The 24,580-nt window shown below is 39.2% G+C and overlaps 1 protein-coding gene across 2 annotated transcripts in view; it reads left to right on the forward strand.

The window, feature by feature from the left end:
* Positions 1 to 24,580, forward strand: part of LOC122816916 (protein FAM13A-like) — a 1,835,067-nt gene that overhangs the window by 1,239,927 nt on the left and 570,560 nt on the right. For both annotated transcript variants that reach the window (XM_044089997.1, XM_044089998.1), the window contains exon 7: positions 12,465 to 12,629. In XM_044089997.1, coding sequence (XP_043945932.1) covers positions 12,465 to 12,629 — 165 coding nt within the window. The remainder of the gene's footprint in view (positions 1 to 12,464; positions 12,630 to 24,580) is intronic.

Raw genomic sequence — 24,580 nt, forward strand, 5'->3', positions numbered from 1 at the left:
TAATAGGATCATCTATCCAGATCACTTTGAAGTATTATAGAACACCATTTTGAAATGATTACAGAGAAGGGCAACTATAAAATGTTGTGTTTTGCTGTAATGGTTTGATCAGATTTCCAACAGCCTGGATTAGCTGATGAGTCCATTCTATGGAGTAGACTATCAGCTATCCAAAACCATGTAAGTCAGTCATTTGAACCTTTATAGACTGAGTCATGGTTATTCAAGCTTCATAGCTCAGGTTAGTTGTTCCACTATTTTCATTGCTCGCTCAATTTAAGAATAGTTTGCTTGATCCTTGTAGGAGTGATGCCTTTTTCAACACACTGTAGTGCAATTTTACTGGTCTGAGATAAAAGGTCTTGAAAAAAAGAGAGAGACAGTTTTCAATTATGTTAAGCTGATCAGACTTTCTCCAAAGGTCAGAAACTTAAGGAGGAGAATAATAAGTTATGAAGGGGTCTCTGAGATTCAACAACTTTGGCATAAGTATAGTAAAGAAATGACTGATGCAAAGAGGCTTGATCACCTGCAAACAATAATCGTATGGAATTTCACTACATGGCATGTTTGTAAACTCAAAAAGACAATGAGCCAGCAAACTGTGACCTGAAAAAAGTTTATTAATTAAAGCAGCATAAAAAACAAGTAACCAGACCAGTTTTGGCTGGTAAGAAACACAGCCTTCATCAGTGTAAACATAAAAAATCAAATGCTACTGTTTATATACCTGCATCAACACCTTCATTGGTTCATTTAAAATTGCTCATTAAGACCAGGTAGAAATAATCCACCTAGCTTTACAATCCATTTTTTCCCTTTAGAGTCTAGAATGGAATGCCAACCTGTTTTGTTTAATTTATTACCCTTTACCACGTCAATAATCATAAATGTAAATTTATCTGATTTCTGTAACATACAATGATTATATAATGCATTGTTGGATTTTTTGTTCTTGATGTTACTTACATGCTCAGAGATTCTTAGCCTGAGAGGACGAGATGTTTGGCCAATATAGAAAGATCCACAAGTGCATGTGGCTAAATATACAAGCCAGTCACTGCTGCAACTGGCAAAAAATTTTATGTCATACACCATGCCACAGTTTTTGCTTGTAAACTGTTGGGACTTAAATATTTTATCACAGTTTATACAGTGGCCACATGGGAAACATCCAATCAAAAAGGTTCACCTGTAATGGTACTTTGTGTCACTTGAGACCAGCTTTTATCATGAGAATGTCTGTAATGATTGAAACAGGATGCCAAATTTTTGCCTTTAAGAAATGAAAACCGACACCTATCTGGTAACATATTCGATAGCTCCTGATCACACTGTAATATGTTCCAGTGTCTGTATATGCTGTTAATAAGTACATCTGAATTCCTCGCATATGTGGTGACAAATCTAATTGGTTGTGGGTTATGTTCATCCCGTGATTTATAGGTCAACAGATCCTCCCTGTTCAATGTGTTTGCCCAGTTCCTGGCCCGCAGAACATGCCCCATATGATATCCCCTGGACTTGAATCTCCTAGTCAAATCCTGTCTGTGTTCTTGAAAAGTGGGTTCCTGAGAACAAATGTGCCTCATTCGTATGTATTGTGATTTGGGGATATTCCTTGCTATATGAGGAGGATGAAAGCTGGATGCATGGAGGACAGTGTTAAATTGAGGATACTTCCTAAAGACCTGCGTACTTAAAGTGTGATCAGGTAATCTATTGATCAAGACATCAAGGAACGTGATTGTATCTACATGATGGTTAACTGTAAAATGCAGGCCCCATTTGTTGTCATTCAAATAGGATATAAATTCCAACAAGTAGTCCACATCTGTCCTCCATACCATCCAGCAATCATCCAAATAGCATCTCCAAATGTCAGTTTCATCCAGGAAAATATTGCGGCTACTATCATAAATGATTTGTTCCTCAATAAATGCCATGAATAGGTCAGCATAAATGGGGGCAAATGATGCCCTCATAGCTGTACCCTTGGTTTGCCAATAGCAAGTGTCCTGGTAAAAAAAGACATTGTTGGTTAAGACATGGTCTGCAAGACCTACAAGAAAGTTGTTAAAATCAGGCTGATATAAACCAGCCACCTGCAACCAATAACCAATGGCTTCCAGACCAACCTGATGAGGGATGTTAGTATATAAAGCATATATAGTAACATCAAGTGTGCACATACGCCACTCTGGTTCCAACTGGGTTTCAGAAATAATTTTTAGGAATTCTGTAGTATCTTGTAGACGAGAACGTACCCTATTATTTTACATTTGTTGACCGGGCTAGTCTAGCTGGATACATGTCCATTTTCAGTAGAGGCCCGGGGAGAAAAGCTCCACAAAAGGACAACAGATATTATGCTTGTTATACAAAAGAATAAAATGTACAAGTAATTACATTGTTAGGAAAAAAGAAATATATATGTAAAAAAAAAATATATATATATATATATATATATATATATATATATATATATATATATATTTTTTTTTTACTCTCTCTCTTTATTAGTAAAATTGGAAAAACAACAGAGCTATAGAAAGCTAGTTAAGATTAGACAGTGTGAAAGATGTAAAAGGAGAAAAAAAAAAGTTTAGTCAGGGTTAGTACAAGGGCAGAGCCATTGGGAGTTTAGTCAGATTATAACATGCTTCTTAAAAGTATTTAATGAGGTCATTGCAGTAATTTCACTAGGAAGTTTGTTCCAGACAGGTGCAATACAGTTGGCAAATAGACTATTCCCAGCTTTGTTGTTGGATTTGAAGGAGTCTGCTAGAAGCTTGGTGGCAGAGCGTAAGGAAGAGATGTTTTTATAAGGTGTAATAAGAGAGCTAAGTATAGTAGTATTTGAAGGCTGATAGAAGATTTTGTGGGTGATGGTTAATTGCTGAAGTAGAATCTGATTATGAAGTTCAAGCCAGCCTAGTTGTTTAAGATTAGAGCAATGATGGGTACGAAAGGGGGTTCCTGTTGCAAATCTGGCTATATTATTGTATGCTGTTGCTAGTTTATTGTAATTAGCTTTACATAAGTTTGAAAAGATAGGTGAGGCATACAGAAGGGTGGAGAGTAGGTGTGTTTGTGCTATAGTGCTTCTGACTAAGATTGTGAGGTAGGGTGTAAGCCTATAGAGTGATCCAAGTTTTCTATTGACTGATTTGATGGGTTAAGTTAATATGGGAATCAAAGTTAAGATTGTGGTCAATTGTGACCCCAAGGAGTTTGGTAGTGTGTTCTGGGGATATTATAGTGTCATTATTAGAAGTTATGTTAAATGTAAAAGAAGATGATTTTTGTGTAGGTGTAAAAAGTAATAATTTAGTCTTTTTGGGGTTCAGTAAGAGGCAATATTGGTGGAACCAGTTTTCGGCTGCTGTGAAGACTTTTTGTGTAGTAACTTGAAGCTCAGTTGGGGAGGAAGCTGAACATATCAGTGTAGAGTCATTGGCATATTGAATACAGATGGAGTATGGAATGGACTGATGTAGGTTGTTGATAAAGATGGAAAAAAGGAGAGGTCCAAGTATTGAGCCTTGTGGTACTCCTATTTTGATTGGAAGAAGAAAAGATAAGTGATTTTCCCAAAGTACTGCTTGTTGTCTATTATCCAAGTAGGAATAAAACCACTGGATAGTCTGATAGTCTAAGTTAAATGATTGCAGGATGTTTAGTAAGAGAGGATGGTTAACCATATCAAAGGTCTTTGAGAGGTCTAAAAATAGAGCTGAGGAAAGTAAGTTCCGATTTTTATTAATATTGTCAGTGAATGACAATAGAGCAGTGGTGGTACTGTGATGAGGTCTAAAGCCATGTTGGCAGTCTGCTAGAAGATTGTTTTGAAGGAGATGATCAAGTAATTGCCTATGAACACATTTTTCCATGATTTTAGCTAGTGGAGAAAGAAGAGCTATGGGACGGAAGTTAGAGAGCTCGTTCGAGTTACCACTCTTATGAAGTGGAATGATGTGAGAGACCTTCCAGAGGGTAGGAATAGTTTCTTCAGTTATAGTTCAGTTTATTAAAATGGAGACAGGAAAGGCTAGTGCTTTGGCACCTATTTGTAGGTACTCAGCTGGGATGAGGTCAGCTGAGGGGGTGCATGGTTTAAGTTTGGTAAGTAAGGTATAGATGAGGCCTGTCGAGACAGGTTGTAATTTGAAAGAGGGAGGTTTATCATTAAGGAAGCGAGGTACTTGAGTGGATTTTGGAGATAAAGTTGATGCCAGGGTAGTGACAGTGTCTAAGAAAAATGAGTTGAAAGTGTCAGCAATTTGTTTGGGTGTAGTTTGAGTGAGCTTAGAGGGAGTTGGTGTTTTGGAATGGCCAGGGTGAAGACGTTTGTTGATACCCGCCCAGAATTTTTGAGGATTTTGACGTTGAGAGTGTTGGAATTCCCAATAGTATTTTTTTTTATCTTGGAATATTAATTTCTTTGTTTCGTTTCTAAGTTGTTTAAAGATTATGTGGTCAGCTGGGTTTTTGGTAGATCTCCATTTGTTCCAAGTCCTATTTCTAAGTAGCATTTTTTGTTTGGTTTCTTTAGATAACCAGGGAGCAGTCTTAGCTTTGGTTTTTATTAGTCTTTTGGGGGCATGGAGGTTGAGAATTTGGAGGAATTTGTTGTTGAAGTATTAAACAGCCTCATCAAGAGGTAAATATTTTAGAGTAGACCAATTACAAGCTTTGAGTTCTAGTTGGAAGTTGGCTTGTTTGAAATTTGTTTTGTTCCTGCTAGTTCTGAGTTGTATATTATTGGCTATAGGGCTCTTTAGTCTGTTGATGAAAGTGATGAAATGGTCACTAATATTATCCGGTAGTCTTCCTGTGGTATAGGTCATGGGGTTGCAATTAACTAGTATCCAGTCCAGGATGCTCTGTTTAGAGCTGGTTTTGTCTATTCTTGTAGGGACGGTAATCAGTTGATGAAAGCCATAGAGATTTATATGTGACGAGGGTATTTGGGAAATACAAGAATTCCAGTCAATATTAAAGCCTCCTAGTAGTATAGTTTCCTGAGGGAAGGAGGTTGAGAGCCAGCTAAGAAGGTTTTCAAGGGTGTTAATGTTATTACCTGGTGGGATGTAACAGCAAATGATATAGATGGATTTATTTGTATTCATTTGTAATTTGGTTATTAAGATTTCACTATTGCATAGTGAGGGAGGTTTGGTATCTAGTAGGGTAACCAGTAGTTCAGTTTTGTAAAGTACTGCTACCCCTCCACTCTTTTTGATATTACAGTCAAGTCTAATGATATTATATCCTGGTGGTATTATGTCAATGTCTTTGGTGTCTGCCTTTAGCCAGGTTTCAGTTAGGCAAAAGATATCAAAGGAGTATAAGTCAAGGAGGGCATGGAGTTGAGTTGTTTTATTATTCAGGCTACGAATATTAAGGTGGGCTATCTGAAGAGAAATGGGACTGGAGGGAAGACTTGAATAAGTTGCTTGTTTAATTGAGGGGATAGTAGGGTAATAGGTATTTGGGCCTGGATTGGGGCGAATGTCACCATAAATGAATAAAAGTTGTTGGTGACTATAGGTATGTTTGCAAAGTTTGGAAAGTAATGGCAAAGGTTTCACAAGTTGAAAAAACTTGATATGTGTTGCTCTGTAGTATTGAGGTTTAAGGTATGAAGAAGATGAGGTAATGTTGCAGTGAGATAGTGGGGTGTATTCATAATGGGTATTAGTTTCTTTTGCTGTTAGATGGGATCGTGTAAGCTTTCTATTTTCATAGAAGGTAAGGGAGTAGGAAATGAGAAGAGTATTTAGGAGTAGGATGGAGTAGAGAAGGATGTTATATTTGGAAATGCTTGGGTTATACATAGTAAGTGAAGGTGTGGTCAAGGAAACAGGAATAGGATGGCCAGGGGATAGGGAAATAGTAGGGTAAAGCTAATTAATCTTGTTATCATATAGGTTGATGTAGCACTGGGCTCGGGTGTGGAGATAGAGAGGTATTAGGGTGGAGCTACTTAAGTCTGAGATGTTATTGATGGAAATAGTAGTGGGATGGGTTATACACGTATAAGTATAGGGTCACTGGGGGTGGGTGGGAATTGGGGGTAGGGTAGGGGAGCGGAGTGAGCCCACAGGGCGAACGGAGCGGGTAGAGCAAGGAAATCAGTTAGCTTGTTTGTGAGATGGGTCAGAGAGACTTGGAGGGAAGTTAGAGTGTACAGACTGAGCTAATACAATAATGAATTCATGAGCATTACCACAAAAAGGGGTAAATGAAGGGAGGGCAGGAGGATAAAAACATATATTATACATACAACTACAGGAAGATATAAGCAGAGAGATGGAGGTATATGTTCCCTTCTAGGTCTAGCTTTACTAGGTGAGGAAAAACAGAGCTAGGGAGAAAGCCTCAGGATGGGACAAGGTAGCACTACGTGGGGTAAGTACTAGAAACTGTATAGTAAGTTTTGCCAAAGTTGCTTCTCTTAAGGGCGGGAATACCAAATTGGAAGGAAAGCAGACTTATGCTGCCATCTAGTGGCCTTAGGATGTAATTACTACCTAAGATATCAAGCTAATGAAAACGGGCAAGGGTAACAAGGTAGCGGAGATGGAAAGGAAGTAAGGGTTATGTTAAGCTGCTGGTGGACACGAGGCAGAGCCCTATCCTCACAACTAAATGTCCCCAGAATTGGTACAGACAGTAAATACTGATTAGATAGTAGCACTAGTAGGAACATACATGTAGCAATTCTTATTCAAGATGCTGTACAGGGTTCCATGGAGAAACCAGTATTCCGCTCTACTGGTGGCAATTCAATGGAGGGCAGTCCGCTGGGCAGGTAACCACAACAGGAGAGGACTAGTACACCCTACAGTAGGCAAGATGTAGCAATTCTTATTCAAGATGCTGTACAGGGTTCCATGGAGAAACCGGTATTCCACTCTACTGATGGCAATTCAATGGAGGGTAGTCCACTGGGCAGGTAACCACCACAGGAGAGGACTAGTACACCCTACAGTAGGCAAGATGTAGCAATTCTTATTCAAGATGCTGTACAGGGTTCCATGGAGAAACCGGTATTCCGCTCTACTGGTGGCAATTCAATGGAGGGCAGTCCGCTGGGCAGGTAACCACAACAGGAGAGGACTAGTACACCCTACAGTAGGCAAGCTACGGGCAAGCCAGCAGCGTGCAGGACAGGCAGTTAACCTGGGGAGTGGGTATTTAGTTACATTAGTTTTAAGTAAATACAGTGGAAAGATCCCACCATAAGTGAGGCCAGGAACAACATATGGCTGCAAATGTAGGTGATATATTGTCAGACTGGCCACTCACTCATCTCCCTTTCAAGATGGAGTATGAGCTTTTAAATACAGGGCCAATATGAAAGGGGAAAAGCTGGTCAAACACTGCTAGTGCTCTATCCTTTGAAATACAATATCAGTCCTGGAGCAAGCCATACCTCAGTTAGCTATTTAGGAAAAATTAAGATGAGACAGTAAAGTATACTTGTGTTCTGTCAGCCTAGATTTTTTCTGACATAAGAAGGTTCTGTGCCACTTGTCCCAAGTAATTCCTCCAAAAATGACCTACTGTCCCTTAGATATAGAAAACAAAGGAAGTGGTCAGTTCTAAAGTGAAGGAAAGTTTTACTACATATATAAAAGTAAAGGAAGCAAGTAACAATGTCAGACAGCCTGAAAAAAAAAAGACACCCGAGCAGATTTTAAAACCATTGAAAAACAGGGAAAGATTAGTAGCTTACTAAATGTCAGGTTGTGTCTGAGTTGAAGATTCTGATCCACAGGTTGTGGATGGATGAGACCTTGTCATCCCATCAAAGGACAGAATTAAAGGACTTTATACTGAGGCACATGAATGTTTTCTCTGTCTTCCAGAAAGAAACTAGCTGGAATGGATGTAGAGAACTTACAGAATTGTGCGAAGTGGTCAAAATGAATTTTTTTAGCATCCCAATCACATTCCAGGAAATTGTGGAGAAAGTGTTGAGATCTTGTAACCTGCTTTGCTGTGGTATGTGAATAAGGTATTAATTAACAGTGGGGACTAGGAATTCCATTTCAAGCAGTCAGTCCATTAGAGCAGCAAGCGTGATGAATACCTGCATTATTATTGACAGTCACTTGACTGACCATCCCCCCACCACACTGAGGGATACTTAAGAAAGCACAGTTGCTGTTTTTAAGACGTTGACTTAAACATGGGCTTGACCCCCTTTAAGACTTAAGACATGGTGAACTTGACAAGTTCATAAAAAGATTATCTCACTAGCACTGTAAAGATAAAAGAAGCAAGTGAATATTATCTGGGGGCTGGAATTTATACCCAGGACTTTCTTTAACTGTCCACTAATGGTCACACATCCATCTGCAGGTAGTTTTGTAGAAAAGAGAGACTGTTCATTTGGTGGCTTGTTTTTCCAAATAGGCAGACATTAGTGCCCCTAACTGGCTGAAATTTTGAACTAACTATTGACTAGGCAAAAAGAAAATAAAAACAGGAAGCATAACCAACAAGAAAGCTTCATATATAATTCATGATGCAAATTATGCAGGTGCTACACATTGATTGAAGCTTTCAAGTTTGAAAGATAACCTTCCAGTTTTTAACTGTTTCATTTTCTGTACAACTTCAGTAAGCTAAACATCTGTCCTTTAAACCTAACTAGTCTGATTTTTGCTTTGATTAGATGTATAAAAATAGTGCTCCCCATGTGTAGAGATCCTCGAGTGTCTGCTCCAAAGATTTAGAGATTCACTAACTGAAACCAAATACCAGTCAAAATATGTGCTTTGTGCCACCTCCTAGTCCTTAAACATGACAATAATCCTTAGTCTGAAAATTTCTATATGAAAGAGAGACCACTACCTGAATAAAGGCAATGCATATAGGTTCATAGGTGTTTACTAGGTCAACAGCCATGGTGGCTTTTTAAGCCTAGCCATACATCCCAAATTTCTCACAAGTTTTCATACCCTTGATAAGTGTAAGCAGGGGCTTAGGTGATTAAACATTTACAAACAGTAGCTTGGGAGATGAATGATTCACAAGCTGCAAGTGTCCATTAGAGAGATAGTTGCCAAACCGGGGATGAATTTCCTGTTTTTCTTCCAATTGTCTAAGTTGCTGTTGAAATGGATTAGGGTGGAACACTGCTTCACATAGATGGAGAGCTTGTTGCAGAGAAGGGATAGTCTCTAGGGTACATACCTGTCTCTCCAATGGGTCTTATTTATATGACAGGCAAGGTTTAAGTCTTTAGAATGGATAATTCTTGCGCTGTTAGTTTTGTTCATATGCAGGAGATCTATCAGAATGAGGTCTGACAATGCCTTCTATGCCAGGCATAGATCTCCCATCAACAGCCTGTAGGAGACAGAATAATGGATATGGCCTTGAGGTGGTCTACAGAGGACATGTTACTTATGCCCTCTATTCTTTTAGTGAGGAACATCTGTGGACATTCCATTTGATGAATGTGCCTGGTTAGGTACATACCAAAAGATGTATTGTACTCCATGATGGGTCTGATGAATGTTGGATACAGTGGAACAATGATTTCCTTGTGCCTAGATACCATACCTTTATTTCTAAGTTGCACAACACAGAATGATTTTCACTACTGTGGACACGTGATGGTCAAAAGCTAGATTACTGTCTGTGTGTCCCCCCAAGTGCCTGATTACTGGATCAACTCTTAGAGGTGTGTTGTCAATATGATAGTTAGCAGGGGTGGATAACTTCCCAAAGGATACTATTATACATCACTTGGCATTTAGTTTTAGTCCATGTCTCTGTCACCAGTTATTTGTCTATGTCAGCCTTTCCTGGAGAACATTTGTGTCAGTGGGGATTCTATGACTGCTCCTAATTTGCAATCATCTGCAAATTGTCAGCCAGAGGTCTTTGACACAGGCTTTGATTTCTTAAAAGAAAATGCCAAAAAATTAGCATTTTCTAATGACTAAGGGAGTCTGCTTCTGCCTGGTGTCTTTGTAAAGGTGGACTACCCAATTCTAACTTTCTGGGTCCTGTCTGTGAGACAGCTGGCTATCCACCAGGTGATTTAATGGTTTATACCTAAACTTTTGAGGTTCTCAACAATGTCTGAGTGGGATATTGTGTCAAATGCCTTGGCTAGGTCAAGGTAGGCAGTGTGAACCATTTTACATTCATCTCTTGCTTTGGTGACCTTGTCAAAGAAGTCCACCAGGTTGAGTAGACATGACCTGTCCTTCATGAAACCAGATTAGGTTGGGTCCAGTGTCTGGAGGGTTCCTATACCATTACTGATCATTTCCATAGCTTTGCATATGAGACTAGTGAGACTTATGGGTTTGTAGTTTCTGTGGTCTTTAGATGGCCCAGCTTTGTGCAGAGGGATTACTGTTGCTGTTCTCTGCATTGGGCATATAGCCTGTCTGAAGGATGCAGTTAAATAACAATTCCAGAAGGCTTGATAGGTCATATTTTATGCTGTTTAGAAGGCATCTTGAGATATTGTCTGAGCCTATTGATGCAGTATTCTTGGCCTAAGAGAGATCATTAAGAACCTGCTCCCTAGTAATAGTAGGGGGAGTTATATTTGATGGTATTTCCTGAGGGAAGGTTGAGCGGAAGAGAGGGGTAAAGTTGGAGCTGAATTTGTCGGATAGTAAATTTGCAATATCTTCTGGCTCAGTATAGGTGGCTCCATTAACAATGAGATCTGCACACAACTGTGCATTGCCTTTGAGGTTGCAGACATAACGAAAGAATGCCTTGTAGTTGTCCTTGGACTGGGAGGCCAAATTAACCTCAAATTTGGCTTTGGGAGACTTTATTTGTCCTCTGAGTTGTTTGTTTAGTTTCATGTGAGTGGTTTTATCCTGATGGGTGCTACACCTCCTAATTTGTGCAGTGACTTTCTTCCTTCTGTTATACTGCCTATTGATGTGATTTTACTAGGGTGGATTGTTTTTTGAGTTAGTTCTGTACTACTTCATGGTAGGTACAGCTTTCTCTATGGAGCTATTAACAGTTCTGCATAGGCAACAGTATTCTTGGGGTTTATGGGGGCTTGACATTTTGCCAAGTTATCTCTTAATAGTGAGAAATTAACCTTAAAGTATTGCCTGAATATTTCAGGGTTAGCTGATTTTATTTTTACTTCAAAGGTGACCGTTTTGTGGTCTGAACTTACCAGAGAAGACATTATATGAGGGGGTTTGCAGCATATAATGGGAAAATGGTACTCTGTGAATAATGTAGTCCCCAGAATAATTATTGCAATCACAGTACATTTCTTGAATTTTGGGCAGTCTCTAAGTCTTTAAATGCTATGTGTCATTAATTAAAAAAAACAAACAGATGGAGGTCTACCCATTAAGGAAAGACTCATTTGCACCATGCTCTCATAAATTTGTATGTTTTTAATCTGATTTATGTTGTATTTTTTTTTAATTATTATCCATTTTACCATGATGTTAGAAGTAAGAAAAGTTTTACCAAATAAGGGGCAACATGTGCATCATAATATTCAGTGAAGAAATATTTCTGAACTTCTAATGATCCATCATATCCTTTGATAGAAAATACAGAACTGCAGTACTAATTCAGGAAATTAAACAACACAGGGCAAGAAATGCTTTAAATGAGTACTGCATCAGAATGCAGAGAGGTGGAGTCATTTGTTTTAGATGTTCATTGTGCTTAAATTAATAATGCAGTTTATGAAATTGCAATATCTGATCTTCAAGTCTGCTAAAATGACCATGGATCTATATTTTGCGCTGTTGTCAGGCATCACAGTTTCAAGTACCTGCGGTGGGGATGGGGAATTAAGGCACATCTAAATGTCTTCCCATACCTGTGGTGGTTTCTTTAGTTTTGAAAATTCAAGCTGATTTATTTCCAAGGTTGTGGAGTTGTTGTCTGTGATAGTATTTTTTATGAATGGTAAAAAAAACTTGGCACAAAACAAGTAGATGTCAACCTGTTCTTCACACTTTCTATTTTACGTTCTTCATGTGTTCCTGCTGTACTACTGTTCACATGTAGAGAGACTATGCTAGATTTTATCCAGTTATAACACATCATTATTTTATTAAGTGCATATTTTAACATTATTGTTTTGTTTGTAGCTTATCTGATTAAATTTTGGATTGTTGGGTAAAGATGTTAGTATATGTTATATTTCAGCAGGCTATTTATGGTTTGAGTGAAATAATAAACATGGATGTAGTATACAAGAAATAAGCATACAAAAAACATTTCCTGTCCATTTTCAAATTATCAGTTATTACTAGATGTCATTTTTTGGATGAGAAATTTGTTTTAGAGATATAACTGTATGCATCTCTGTAACAGTTAAATTGCTTATTTGTAATGACAGAGGCTAAACAAATAAAGCCTCAGTATGTGCCACAAGAGAAACAGATGATAGGGCATCTAACAGTTTTCTTAAAATCTGTTGCCTCCTGTAGAACTGCAGAAGACATTGATTCATTATCATTTGAGGAGAATGCCATTTACCAACACGATACACAAAGTATAGAAAGCCTTGGCACAAGACCTCGCCCACTGCTGTCTGCAAGGGAACGTCGCCGTCTGTTAAAACAGCAGGAGGATTTCTGTAGGCATCAGACTATGTAAGATCTGTCAGAACAAGACATATTAACTGTCATTTATTTTCATTTTGCATGCCTGGAATATGTAGCAAAGTATTTCCATATTTCTAGCAACAGCATACAATCTTCCTGAAAATATTAAACTTCCTAAGAATTCTTGCAACAGCATTTTCTGAACATTTAACAATTAATTATTATTATTTATTCAGTGATATGAACTGATAACTCAGTAATTTAGATTAAAGTATTATCAATAATTAAAAGATGCTAGGTTCACAGTTTTACACTAATTACTTAACTGGTTATAAAGAGTAAGTGCTTAATAGTTAATTTCATAATCAGACTAGGTATTAACAGGCAGTGGTTCCTGTAAAATCAGTAGTACTACAAAAACATTAACAGTTGATTAACTTGGAACAAGTGCAGGGAAACGTCATTTGTTTGTACATGCATATGTGTAGATAAACAGAGAATCAGAAAGAGATGATAAACATTTTCACTTTCCATTGTCCTTTTACATATATATTTTTCAAGCGAAATAGTAAACTGCATAAAGCACACGTTGCCATCATATCTCTTCCAGTTGAGGAAAACAGTAATTTTGACACATCAGCCATTATAATAGTGTGAAAAGAGTTGATTTGTTCTCCAGCATAGTTGCTCAATAATGGAACTGATGTCATTATACAGTTATCTGTAATTAATAGCCAAAATGTGCATGCTCTTTGGACAGAGAAGTCAGTATACCTATCATAAATGCTACAGCCTCCAACAGGTCTCTGCTCCAAAAGTGGAGAGAATACAAGCAAAATGTTGCAAAAATTAAAGAAAAAAAATACTCCAAACTCACTGCCAAGCTATCAGAGGATCCATAGGATCTTCATATAAACAGAAGGATGCTTACACACTTGAATCCTACAAAAAAACTGCATTCAGCCTAGTGTACTGGGGCATCCAGTGCAGTGCATGCATGCACACATGCATGTCAGCCCCCAGACATGAAATATGGCAGAAAAATACTGCATAAGCAAGACGTGTGGATTTACAGTGACATTGTTTAAAAAAAAAGATGAGCAATGTCTTTTTTAATAATGTTATTTTATATCAGCAATAATCCACTTGTGTTTGTGGATATTGTAGGATTTATCCATATCTGGTTTAAGTTTGATCGCTCTGCCTTTACCCTTGTGATCAGAGCCAGACCATGCTTACAATGGGTAAATCCCACATTACCCACGTCTGTTCTTTGAGTAGAGCTTAATTATGCAATTTAGAATTGTACCAGAGCTGAAACCTATCATCTGCATGGCGGACATAAAATAATGTTAGTTTCATAATGGCCTAATAAAGACTATATGAAGTCTGTTGACAATTGCATGAACATATATATGCAGCCACAAAGTGTGATCTATTTTGTTCTCCTTCTGTACAGTGTTAATTTTCTTTTTTCCTTTTAGCTTGGTAATGTAAAAATAAATATATAAATTTTCAGTTTTTAATACCGTTTTCTAAAATCTAATATACTATAAAGTAGACAAAAATCACAAGAACATATATTAGATACATATAAATGTTCATTTACTGTTAGAGGGCATTATAGAAATAATGGTCCACTCAGTAGGGTTGTAAGGTGCAGGGCCACAAGTGGCAGGTCTGTTATTTTCCATCGGTGCCCACCTAGAAGGACATTCTTGCACTTAGAAATTGTGATGTTTAGTTATTTTTGCTTTTTATTTATTGTTTTTTTATGTATATCTTTACTACTGCACACACAAACACACACACACATATATATTTACATAAAAGTGTAATTATATATTAACTGCATGTAGATAAATAGAGCTTCAGTCCTGTCTCTGTTTTATCTTGCATTATAAATTTCTAATATTTTCTTTGTAATTCATTTCTTCCCAGCATTTCTCAAAATTATGGGCCAGAGTCATAAAGGTACCATGACGTGTATACTTTTTTGTATTCAGCAAACACCCTTATAAAGTGCTGCATGGTCCTCCAACACAAAGATGTGCAGCACTACAAAGGTCTGACCCTAAGGCTGTGCTGAATGCTAATGAGGCATTCTGGTGGGACAGCTGTATTCAAATTAGTCATGTGCAGATCCACCTCCAGGAAGGTATCTACATGGCCATATGATTTAAGAAAATGCTCAGTCATGTAGATCATCACATCCATCCCCAGCACATTGCAGTAGTGAACAGGGGCAAAAGGCCATGTTTAACCACCGAAGATGAATGTGGTGTGATAACTAAACACCAAGGCTTAATTTCCAAGTGCCATAATGGTACCCACAGCAAAAGAGAGACATAAGGTAGGGGAATACATTAGACACCAGGGATCATTTGTAAAATGTAGTACTGGTACCAATGTTACTACCAAGAATAGGGGTTAGGGCTTACTTTATAAATCCCATAACAGCATGTGCATCAGTACAGCGATCCAGGAGAGGAATACTTTAAGTGCCATGATGGCACCAATGTTGCAGTGGGGTACGGGGTGGTGGATATACTAGACACCAGGAATTACTCCACAAAGTGCCCAAGGCACAGACTACTATAACAGGGATGGGCAAAACCACTGGACACATTGTATAGTGCTGTAATGGCACCAGCATTAGTATAGCGATGGGGGGGGACCATTGGACAATGAGGATAAGTGCCATAATGGCACACACTTTATAAGAGTGATGGGGATGGGGAACACTACACTACCTGGGAAGACTCTCTTAAGTACCATAACAGCATCAACAGTGTAACCTGTATGGGGGAATACGCTAGACAACATGGCCTAATATGTGCCATAATGGCACTAAACTATTACAGGGGAGGGGATATCATGGAAAGGCAGGGACAGAGACTGTAGCGAGCATGTGTGTATGTATTCATGTTTGTGCAAGCATGTATAATAATGATAGGAGGGAGATTTCACCATCTACATGAGCAGTAACATCAAATTAGTCAATATTGAGGTCTTACCTCATTACAGCTACTATGTTCCTGAATTGCAACTTGTATCATGCTAGGGCTTTTAATGAATTTCTGAGTATTTCATTGTCATTTTAATTATGATTTTATGTAATTGTTGGTAAAGCAGACTGATGCAGACTGGACCCTTTTTGTCCATTGCCTCTGCATTTATACCATAATACAGCAAGGGAAGTAAGTAAGAGAAGTTTTCTAGATCAAATGAGGCAAAACATGATTATGGTTAGTGGAGTTCCCCAGGGATCTGTCCTTGGACACCTACTTGGACACCTACTGTTTGGCGTCTATTTCTCAGGGGTTCAGGCAAAGACAAAAGGCTCGTGGCTGAGCAAGTTTGCAGATGTCTGCAAGTTGGGTGCTCTCATTGACTCCCCAAATTATGTTAACATACTAAAAAACGGGTCTCACAGCAACTAACTGGTGCCAAAGTCATGGCCTCAAGCTAAATACAAAAATATGTATCAGCATACTATTTGGCAAAACACGGCCCCTATTGATTACCACATCAACAGCAACCCCCAAAGCATACAACCTGTGGTGAGAGACCTGGGCACTCAGGTTGATAACCTCACATTCAACCATCATGTAGCAGCAGTGATCAGAAAAGCCTTTTACTTCATTCATCTCATAAGTAAAGGGATTGCATCCAGAAAAAAGGTGGTCATTACCTCTCTATACTCCTCCCTCATTAGACCAATAATTGAGTATAATGCCCCGTTTGGGATTTACCTCTCCAAACATCTGCACCAACTGGAAAGGTCACTGAAATACTTCACAAAGAGAATCCATGGCCTCCAACACCTGTCCTATGCTGACAGCCTCAAATCACTGTCACTCTACTCGGTATCACACAGATTGCTCAGGGGTGATCTGTGCTTTGCCTACAAGGCAGTCTCAGACCCTGCTCTACTAGAGATGCTCCATATCTGTAAGTGTAACTCCTCACACACTACCCGCTCAAAAGGCCTGAATCGAATATGCGACATCAACAAAATCTGCTGGAGAGACTGGTTTGTCTCCCAGAGGCTGCCCCTTCTCTGGAATACACTTCCCATACACATCAAACAGAGCACCTCATTGACCCTCTTCAAGCGGAACCTTGATGAGTGGATGGAAAAACACAAATTTGTCCCAGGGATTCCACCTGTACCCCTCATTGACAGGGGCGACAGGTGCTGACTGAGGTTTTTTTTGGGGAATAAACTCTTGGCTAGGCTTGGAAGGGCCCCAGGGCCATTAGCATAGTAACCTCCTAAAACATATTAGACTCCGCATTATTAAGAAGAAATTTTTAAATGTTCCATTACTCCTGATTTTATTTATTTTGTTTCCATTCTCTACTTAACATTAGCATCATAAATCCCATGACTTCTAGTCTCGATCTTACTGCAACTAGACCCAAAGATAAATATGGTATTTTATTATTTTTCAGATTCATCCGGTAGATAGGGCAAGATTCAAAGAGATGTGGTACACACTCAACAGTATTAAAAAGTTAGCAGAGGGAAAGAGAGAAAAATAATATCCTTTTTTTCTCATTTAAGTTCTCCCCATAAACTATATACACATACATATATTCTTTCATTTCCAATTATCCCTACCAGTTCTTTTTTTTCCTCTACCTCTGCTACCCTTTTAATACCCATATAGAAATGTACACCCTATTACCCACTTATTTGTTTTTTTTTATCTTTATGTGTTCTTTAAAATTTTATTTGTGTATTATTTCTTTTAAATTGAGCTTTTTACAGTACCTCTATTAAAAAGGGTCTTTGAGTACATTTTTCACCGAATCCCATTTCACTGAATGTAAGTACTGTTGCGCAAATGAAACATATATGCCCTTTTCCCCACTATAGTGCAATCCTAGAGTTAGTATATATAGTTGGGGGGGTACAACCCCCCCCCATTGGATGGTGTGGGGGGGTGTAGTCCCTCACCTACTTTTGGTTTTATATTGTTAGCGTTCAGTGAAATGACATTCATAAATATAAAAGCTAAGTAGATGGGGGACTACACCCCCCACACCCCCAATGTGGGGGGGTCTGCCCCCCACTTCCTGCAACTATATATACTAACTCCAGGATCACGCTACAGTGGGGAAATGGGCATATATGTTTTATTTGCCCACCAGTACTTACATTCAGTGAAAAGGGATTCAGTGAAATGAGCTTTCAGTGATTTGAGCTTTCACTGATTTTTTGACAGTGAATTGAAATTCATGATGAAATGAGTTCAGTCATCCAAAGTAGAACCATATATATATATATATATATATATATATATATATATATATATATATATATATACACACACACACACACACACACACACACACACACACGTTTGTTGACAGGCACAGTCTTCATAGGAGATTACAAGCCTAGCCAATATAACCTGATTTTACCCAATATATGGCCCCTGGGGGCAACAGGATGGCATGGATTTGTGCCTAAGCCTTGAGTATTTTACAGATTGCTCCCCTCCATATGGGACATAGGCACTACCCAGGTGTGAATTTATGATTCCCCATCCAGTGATCCAAATTGCATTTTGAAGATGGCCAGGGAAGGGATCTGTTTAATGTGAATAGGAAACCTGTTCCAAAGAAGGGGCAGTCTCTGAGACAAGTATCTGTCTATCCCAGGATGTTTTGTTTAAGTCACTGACTTAGTTTAGATCCCTAGATTGGGTGACCCTCATGCTGTTTGACTTGTGGATGGGGTAACAGCTCCATCAGGGCTGGATTTTTGAGTGCCTTGTAGGTCAGGCATAGGTCATCCCTTAATAGTCGGTAGGAGACAGAGTAAAGGGATAGAGCTTTTAAGTCTATCTGCATAGGACATGTTGTTTATACCCTGTATTTTCTTTGTGAAACACCTCTGAGGTTGCTTCAGCTGCTGTAAGTGCCTAGTCAAATAGATGCCAAATGGCGTATTGTACTTGATTATTGGTCTAATGAGGGATGAGTACAGTGAGACTATAATTTCCTTGGATCTGAATGCCATACCTTTACTTATAAGCTGTGCGACAAAGAAGAGCTTCCTCACCACTGTGGATACATGGTGCTCAAAGTTCAGGCTACTGTCCATCTTTGTACCTAGATCTCTCAACAGCGAGTCTACTCTTACGGTTGTGCTGTTGATGTTGTAATTTGCAGTGGTACTTGAGTTCCCAAAGAGTATGATAATGCATTTTTTCACATTTAGTTTTAGGCCATGGTTCTGGCACCAATCATTTATCTGATCTAGTCTCAACTGAAGGATAGCTACATTGTTGTCTGAAACTTGATCATCCAGAGGCCTTCTGCATAAGCCTTGACTTCAAAGAAGTATATTCTGAACAGCAGTGGTCCCAATACTGAGCCCTGTGATAAACCACTATTGAATGGCCTCTTACTGGACCTAGATTGACTTACTTTAACCACGTGTCCTGTCAGTGAGCCAACTGGCTATTCGTATGGTGATGTAGGGATTTTTGCCTAGTTTTGCAAGTATAATTATAATAACTGAGTTGGGAAATTGTGTCAAATACCTTGGCCAGGTCAAGGTAAGTGGTATGTACTGTTTTACCCTCATCCATGGCCTTAGTGGATTTCTCATAGAAATCCACCAGATTCAGCAGGCATGACCTACCCTTGACAAAGCCAAGTTAGGACAGGTTCAGTGTTTGGAGGTTTCCTGTGTTGTTATTTGTCAGGTCCATGATTGTTCTTTCCATGGCGTTACATGTAAGACTAATCCAATTAATGTACCTGTAATTTCACGAGTTAGTTGATAGTCCTCCTTTATGCAGAGGGATGACTGTTGCTGTCCTCCACTCTACTGGGACAAAGCCAGTCTGGAGGCTGTAGTTTAACAGAGATATTAATGGGCCTGATAAGTTAAATTTTACACTGTTTAAGAGGCAGCCTGGTATATCATCAGTCCTCATTGAAGTAGTGTTTTAGCTTTAGAGAGCACAGTGGCCACCTGTTTTTTTTTTGGTAATAATTGGTGGTGGAGGGTACTTCAGGGTGGAGAACTGGGGGTGAAGGAGAGGTGAAATCAGAGCTGAATTTGTCAGCCAGCAGATTGCTATATCTTCTGGTTGAGTATAGGTGATGCTATCTACAACTAATTTCGCACATTGTTGTGTGTTGGCTTTAAGATTGCGGACATAAATGAAAAATGCCTTATAGTTATCCTTAGGTTTGGAGGCTGCTTTTAACCCAAAGTCTACTTTCAGAGACTTGACTAGTTCCCTAATTCACTTGTTTAGACTAATGAGGGACTTTTTACACTAATGTGCGCATTCTCTCTCACTTTTCGACAGGATTTTCTTTCTTTTCTTGTGCAACATATTAATACCAGGTTAGCTTGTTTTTGGGTTTGGCCTGTGTTTATTTTGGTCTGGTACTACCATTTCTATGCAGTTGTTTATATGGTCTTACAGGGCTTTTATGTACACCTCTGCATAGGTTTCTGTGTTTTCTGGATTTGATGGAGCTTGAAAACTAGCTATGCCATCCCTTAATATGGGGTAATTTACCTTAGTGAAGTTCTTTAAGTTTTTGGTGTTATGTGGGTGGAATATTTTTACCTTGAAGGGAGACAACTTTATGATCTGAACTTACCAGTGAGTACATAATATTGGGGGGGGTGCAGCACTAAACATATTTGTGAGCACCAGATCTAGGATATTTGTTCACCTAGCAGGAGAGTGCAGGCTAGCTGCTCCAGAGCATTTGAATTTACAAAGTCAAGAAATTTGTAGGCCTGCATATTAGTGGTCATGTATGCCTCACACTTAATGTAGGGGTAGTTAAAAATTACACATGAATATGGTATTGTGCTGGATGGTGACTGATTCTAGTACCTTCAGGTATGATGTATGGGTTTCCTGGTTCAGAGTGGGGGACTTGTAGCTAGCAAGACTATAGTAATGGGGTTTTCCCCTTGGTTAGTTGGACATGGAGTGTCTCAAGCATGTCAAATTGTTTGACCAGCATTGAGGTGTGCTTATCCTTCATGTAGATAGATCCGACCACACAATGAACATGAAAGAGCAAAAGACAGTGATGTAACATATGAAAGTTGTTATAGCCATGCACCGCCTGAGTGCTTTCTGTGGCTTTGAGTCATGTTTCAATAACTGCATAGATGTCAGTGTTCTCTAGGATGAGGAGAGCTTACAGGGAATGCAGTTTCTTATTCAGACTCCGAGCATTGAGCAGTAACACTTTTAATTTGTCCTGAGTAGCTTTTGTTATGTCTGAAGGTTTGTCGATTGGCAATGCCTAAAAAGGCAATATAGGGGTGGACAATGTTTTGGTAAATATGCGAAAGCTAAGACATGACAGGTGAAGACCATTCCGGCAAAGCATCATGGCCTGTCAGTCATGTCTTTCCAGGCTGACAAGTATCAGTCCCCTTTCAAATTATACCTGTAGCTAATCCAGTTGTTAAAGCTGATAATTTTATAATGGTATTGTGGCATCATCCTTGGAGACGGTAGAATGCTGCTCAATGCTATTCTCATACCTGCCTGTGACTCGCATTATGAGAGCTTGGTCATGTTTCTCTTTGTATAGTTCAAGGAGGTATGTCTTAAGTCATTCAGTCCTACATGGACTATGACTAAGGCATACTGGTAGTTAAGGGTAAGTGATCTGAGTGATTGCTTGATCTGGTGAATCCTGTCTTCCAACAGGCAACTAACTGTCACCTTCCCCTTATCCTGCCTAGTAAGAGGGACATCAGTGTGTCTCGTAATACAGTCTCCTATGATCAGAATATTGGGTTGTGGTGTGTTTTGCCTTATGGACCTGGTAGTTGAGAGACAATATAATGTGGCTTTGTGTTATGATGGAAATTGTTTTGTTTGTGTGCATGTGAAGTTTTTGAGGACTGCACCTGAGAGGGTTTGAGTTTTGGGTAAGTTACATTTCAGCACCTCCACATATGTGGGTCTGTGTGTATGGTCCTTTGTGGGTGCAGTGAGTGATGTGTGTGAGTCGCTGACAACGCGTTTCTTGCTTTTTGTGTCTGTATGTGAGAGTCTAGCCTCCAGTGTCAATGTGTAACTACATCTCTCACATACTGTATTTGTCTATTTGAGAATAAAATAGTTGTTGGTTTATATAAGGCAGTTGTTATATTGCCTCAGGATGCCCAAGTTCACTAAGTTGGATGCAGAGATAGCAGGAAAGTGCACATCCATGGTTGTAGGTCCTAATGTGTACTTGCAAGGGAAGGGGTGGAGGGTCTTTGTAACTGAATGAGGGAAGGATGTTTACTTGATGTATTTTGCAGCTAACTTAACCAGTGATGCTGCCTAGTACCCAAACCAGATGGTCTCTGAGCAACAATAGTCCTGAGTGCTATAATAAGATAAGGTAGACCTAAATATGCCTAACTAAATGCTGCTCACCATGCAAATTAGTTGCCCAGTGAGTAAAGCAGGACTGACATAAAGTTCTGAGGAGTTTTTTTTTTTTTTTTTCCAGGGAAATTTCAACTTCTGGTGATTGCATGTATACCAGGAACCAGTATCTGCCGCTGCACAGACAGCAGCTTCTCACAAATGCAAGGCTTGCATACAATCTGAAAAAAGCAAGCTTTACACTTTTCCCTAAGGCCAATTAGATAAGCGTGCAGTGAGCTTTACACCAGCAGGTCCCAGCTCAGATCAGTGAAATCAGCCCTCTCCTGCCACAAGAGTGCAGACGTTGACCCTATTAATGTAAAATGACTGGATTGGAGCCCAAGTGTTAAGAAACCTCAAATAAAATGCCTAATACTAAGAAACACTAGATAAAATATATTGCAGTGCAAAACGCCAGCTTTTACAGCAGAAAATGCAACTTTAAAGAAGTGCAAAAAAGTAAACAGCACAGTAAGCTTTCACAGTATAACAAAAATAAGTGCTGTTTCTAGATGTCTGTGTCTGTACAGGACACTGGCACAGTGAACACTGGAAATACAGAAAACTGACTACTGCACCCACTAGCCAATAAAACCCCTACACTTACAGCCCTTTTGTGCCATTTCAAGGCTGGCCACCCAGCAGAGTGAACCTTGGCTCTAGATGGTTATCACTGATGAAGTGATACCCTGAACCCATGAAAATAAAATGGAAAAAAGGGGTTGTGGATGAATGGATGGACTTGGATCCCTTTTGTGTGCTTCCCAGTTTAGATAAAACAGATAAACACCTACTGCCACTGGATGAATAATCCCAGTCCTCCTAATGTAAAAGCACAGTAAAAGAGTATCTGGAGTGAAATGTCACCATAAAAAACTTAAAGAAATTTAATAAGTAATTCAGGATAACGGCAGTGTACTTTAAACAGCTTATAAAAATGTGATTATCCAATAAAAGTACTTCATTTTGCAGAAATGAGCCACGAGTCACTCAACTGTGTATAGGGTTGACAACTTTTGTTGGGGCTAAAACCGGGCCAAGGCCATCCCCCTTACATCCCCTGTAACACCCCTCCCTGCCCAAGTTCTGCCCATTTTGATGGTCTGGCCATTGAAGAATACATATGTAACGCACTGTCATCTGTGTAGTAGTAGGTCACTGACTGAAATCTGATATAAATTCCACTGGTGCATCAGAATGAATGCAAATGCTGCTAGTGCACCAGCATAGATGTAAATGCTACTTGTGCACCAGCATAGATGTAAATGCTACTTGGGCACCAGCATAGATGCAAATGGTACAGGTGCACCCACATAGATGTAAATGCTTCAGGTGCACCAGCATAGATGTAAGTGCTACAAGTGTACCAGCGTAGATGTAAAGGCTACAGGTGCACCAGCATAATTTTAAATGCTACTGGTGCATTAGCATGGAAGAAAATGCTACTGTTCCACCAGCATAAATGTAAATGCCACTGGTTCATCGGCGTAGCTGAAAATGCTTCTGGTGCACCAGTGTATTAAAAGAGGCCTGAAAGTGAGCCTTCCATTCTGATCTGTACACCACAGGAGAGGGTAGGTGATAATCTATGAATACTGAGGTTCCTTTACATGACAGTTGAACTGACATGCATAAAGTGCTTTGTGCTATGCAGCCTGCATGGTAATAGCATAAACGAGTAGGTAATTTTTTCTTTTTGATACTCTACCAGTGCAGGATGCTTTTCAGGGTGATGGAATGCAGCTGTAACAGCCTGTTTCTATGAGGGACTCCTGTATTAAATGCTTTGGAGGATGACAAGAGTAGTAGTAATGCTGGTATGAAAATCCCTCTTGTGCATCATCAAAACCCATTACCATTCAATGTGCCAGTTTGTAAAAGGCACAGTGTGCTTTTCATATCATAACCAGAAAAATTAGCATTGCTGGCTGTTTGAGAGAGATGGAGAAGTGGGGTGCATACCCTGCACTATGTTCTTCTTCTGCATAGGGTGATCACTCCTACATGTGTATAGATGACCATTAGTGTTTAAAGGTCTACTTATTCTCCCAGTTGATGTCTTTTGTAAGAATCCATTGAGAAACTTAAGCTATAACTTAAGTCTGATTATCAAGTAATGTTTAAGAGTATTTTAAAAGTATACAGCCTGTAATATTGTCAGGGTAAATGCATTCTACATGTGCATTTTTTCATATATAGTTTACTGTCCCTACATGTTCAAGTGGAATTCAGCACTGTGGCAGATAACGTGCTCTTTTGGTCATGAAGGGGCTGAGGTCTAAGGCTGGATCACTACCAGTGCACATTGCCTGGGTATTTAGTGCACCTCTATCCAGCTTGGCATATTATGCACTATAGGGGTGAATGCTACTTCTTGTCTGAATCATAGCACAGACAGAAAGTGGAGAGTGCGCCAATCACAGTTTGGATTGGGCCTGCTAGGTCTTCCTAATTCCAATCATAATGTACTTAGTGGACAAACTAGAAGATGCAGTCTTGTTAGCTGTCAAATCTAGAGTTTGTTATACCAATGCAAGAGTAACATACACCATAGAGATACCAGACTTA

Source organism: Protopterus annectens, chromosome 12.part0 (genome assembly GCF_019279795.1).
Source record: "Protopterus annectens isolate FY-2018-M chromosome 12.part0, PAN1.0, whole genome shotgun sequence".
Classification (NCBI taxonomy): Eukaryota; Metazoa; Chordata; order Ceratodontiformes; family Protopteridae; genus Protopterus; species Protopterus annectens.